General features: G+C 54.8%; 1 protein-coding gene across 1 annotated transcript in view; it reads left to right on the forward strand.

The window, feature by feature from the left end:
- Positions 1 to 217: 217 nt before the first annotated feature.
- LGALS4 (galectin 4) overlaps positions 218 to 2,878 on the forward strand; it is a 10,546-nt gene continuing 7,885 nt past the window's right edge. The window contains exons 1-3 of the mRNA XM_037730696.1: positions 218 to 224; positions 621 to 749; positions 1,075 to 1,163. Coding sequence (XP_037586624.1) covers positions 218 to 224; positions 621 to 749; positions 1,075 to 1,163 — 225 coding nt within the window. The remainder of the gene's footprint in view (positions 225 to 620; positions 750 to 1,074; positions 1,164 to 2,878) is intronic.

Raw genomic sequence — 2,878 nt, forward strand, 5'->3', positions numbered from 1 at the left:
CCAAAGTGCTGGGATTACAGGCATGAGCCACCGCACCCAGCTGATACTACTACTATCCCCATTTTACAGATGAGCATATGGGGAAATTGAGGGTAAGGCACTGACCCGATATCAGACAGCTGAGAAGTGGCAGAGGCAGGATTTGAACCCAGAACCGCTGGCTCCAGACATTACTAATCTAAACCACTCTTCCTACAATACACCATACATGGTAAAGATGTGCGGTGGGCATGCAGTCAATGTAAGTCCCTTCACAGTTGCTGGGAGAGGCAGATACTTGAGGTTCCTCCCCGCATCCACCTCTTCCACTGCCCAGCTGTCCTGGGTCACTCCTGCAGCCCTGCCCTGCCTGGTCTCACCCTCCCTCTGCCAACAAAAGTCTGGGCAGGGCTTTATGGGCTCCGATAAGGCTCTGATGGGGTGAAGTTCATCAGCACTTCCTGTTTGCAGGGGGGCCTAGGGGAGGGGACCCAGGTGATTTGGATCCTGGCTGGTCACCAGGGAAGCCGGCGAGGAAAGAGACAAGGGTGCGCTCTAGGAGAAGCCAAGGGCCTGAGAGTCCCAGAAGAGGGGCCCTGTGGATCCTCCCCCACCAGCCACGCCCTTACCCTGGGTATAAGAGCCACCCCCCACCTGCCATCTGCCACCATCTCCCACTCCTGCAGCTCTTCTCACAGGACGAGCCACCAGCCCAGCCTCAAGCGATGGCCTTTGTCCCTGCACCGGGCTACCAGCCCACCTACAACCCGGTGAGACGCTGGCTCAGACCCCCCACCCCACCCGCAGCTCCATCCATACCCACCCCCACGCCGATTTTCCCCACCCTGCTCCTGAGGGGCCCCATCTGACTCTGGGGTCTCATTTACCCAAAGCTGACCCTGATCCTTCATTTACTCCCACCCTGACCTCAGGCTGTCTATGTCCAGGTCTAACTGTTGGCCCTCATCATTTTCAACCTGGTCCCTGCCTGTGGTTTCCTCTCCCCTACTTAAGGGACTGGGGGCTTTTCCGGGAGGGGTAAAGGCTGCAACAGGGAGATGGCTTGTGAGTCCCCTCACCAGGCCTCTTCTCCAGACGCTGCCCTACTGCAAGCCCATCCCGGGCGGGCTCAGCGTGGGAATGTCTGTTTACATCCAAGGAGTGGCCAGCGACCACATGAAGCGGTAAGACCCTCCCCGAGCCAGGCCCGGCTGGTAGGGGACCTTCCAACAGGGTGCTCTGGGCCTGGCTGTTGGGGGCCTTCTGCCCTTACCTCGCCCTGGTGGGGAGGGGACTCTTTGCTGCCCCACCCAGTAGCCAGAGACCAGCCTGGGGTAGATCAAGAGTGAGGACGTGGGGGCCAGAAGGGTCAGGGAGGGCTCACCGTGAGAGGCAGCCCCTAAGTTGGACATTGGACTGAAACTGATGGGTGTGGTGGCAGGAATTCTGATCACAGGCTCAGAGCCAGGTCCCAGAGTTCAAACCCCAGCTCTGCCACTCCCCAGCTCTGTGTTGGTGAAAGTGACTGTACCACTCTGTGCTTCATTTTCTTTCTTTCTTTCTTTTTCTTTTTTTTTTTTTTTTTGAGTTTCACTCTTGTGGCCCAGGCTGGAGTGCAATGGTGCAATCTTGGCTTACTGCAACCTCCACCTCCCGGGTTCAAGCGATTCTCCTGCCTCAGCCTCCCGAGCTGGGTTTGCAAGCACAAGCCACCACACCCGGCTAATTTTTGTATTTTTAGTAGAGACGGGTTTCACCATGTTGGCCAGGCTGGTCTCCAACTGCTGACCCCAAGTGATCTGCCCATCTCAGCCTCTCAAAGTGCTGGGATTACAGGCGTGACGTCTAACCCGGTCTTAGCTTTTTTTTCTTTTTGAGACAGAGTTTTGCTCTTGTTGCCCAAGCTGGAGTGCAATGGTGCGAACTCGGCTCACCGCAACCTCCACCTCCAGGGTTCAGGTGATTCTTCTGCCTCAGCATCCCAAGTAGCTGGGATTACAGGCGTGCACCATCATGCTCAGCTAATTTTGTATTTTTAGTAGAGACAGGTTTTCTCCGTGTTGGTCAGGCTGGTCTCGAACTCCCGATCTCAGGTGATCTGCCCACCTCAACCTCCCAGAGTGCTGGGATTACAGGTGTGAGCCACCTCGCCCAGCCTGAGTCTTAGCTTTTTTAAAAGGGCCTTAACAGGGTAATAATAATTGGCCTCATGGGATTTTTTCTTTTCCTTAGAGAAAAAAAAAATCTTGCTCCATTGCCCCAGGCTGGAATGCAATGGCACAGTATCATAGCTCACTTCAGCCTCTGACTCCTGGGCTCAAGTGATCCTCTCCCCCCATCTTCCCAAGCAGATGGGACTACAGGCATGCTCCACCATGCCCAGCTAATTTATTTTTTAATTATTATTATTATTTGTTTTATAGAGACAAAGTCTTGTTATGTTGCCCAAGCTGGTCTTGAACTCCTGGGCTCAAGCGATCCTCTAGCCTCGGCCTCCTAAAGGGCTGGGAGGATCAGGCACTGGTGTGAGCCACTCTGCCCTGCCTGTTATTTATGTACTGTTTACTTCTTCACTGAGTGCCCACTTTGTGTCCTGGCACTAGGGATGGAGGAGTGAACAGGACAGAGATCCCTGCCCTCGTGGAGCTGACGTCCTAGTAGGGGAAACAGATAAAAAATAAGTCCGGGCAGGCCGGGCGCGGTGGCTCAAGCCTGTAATCCCAGCACTTTGGGAGGCCGAGGTGGGTGGATCACGAGGTCAAGAGATCGAGACCATTCTGGTCAACATGGTGAAACCCCGTCTGTACTGAAAATACAAAAAATTGGCCGGGCGCGGTGGCTCAAGCCTGTAATCCCAGCACTTTGGGAGGCCGAGGCGGGTGGATCACAAGGTCAAGAG

This window comes from Cebus imitator, unplaced genomic scaffold, assembly GCF_001604975.1.
Source record: "Cebus imitator isolate Cc_AM_T3 unplaced genomic scaffold, Cebus_imitator-1.0 Scaffold356, whole genome shotgun sequence".
NCBI lineage: Eukaryota > Metazoa > Chordata > Mammalia > Primates > Cebidae > Cebus > Cebus imitator.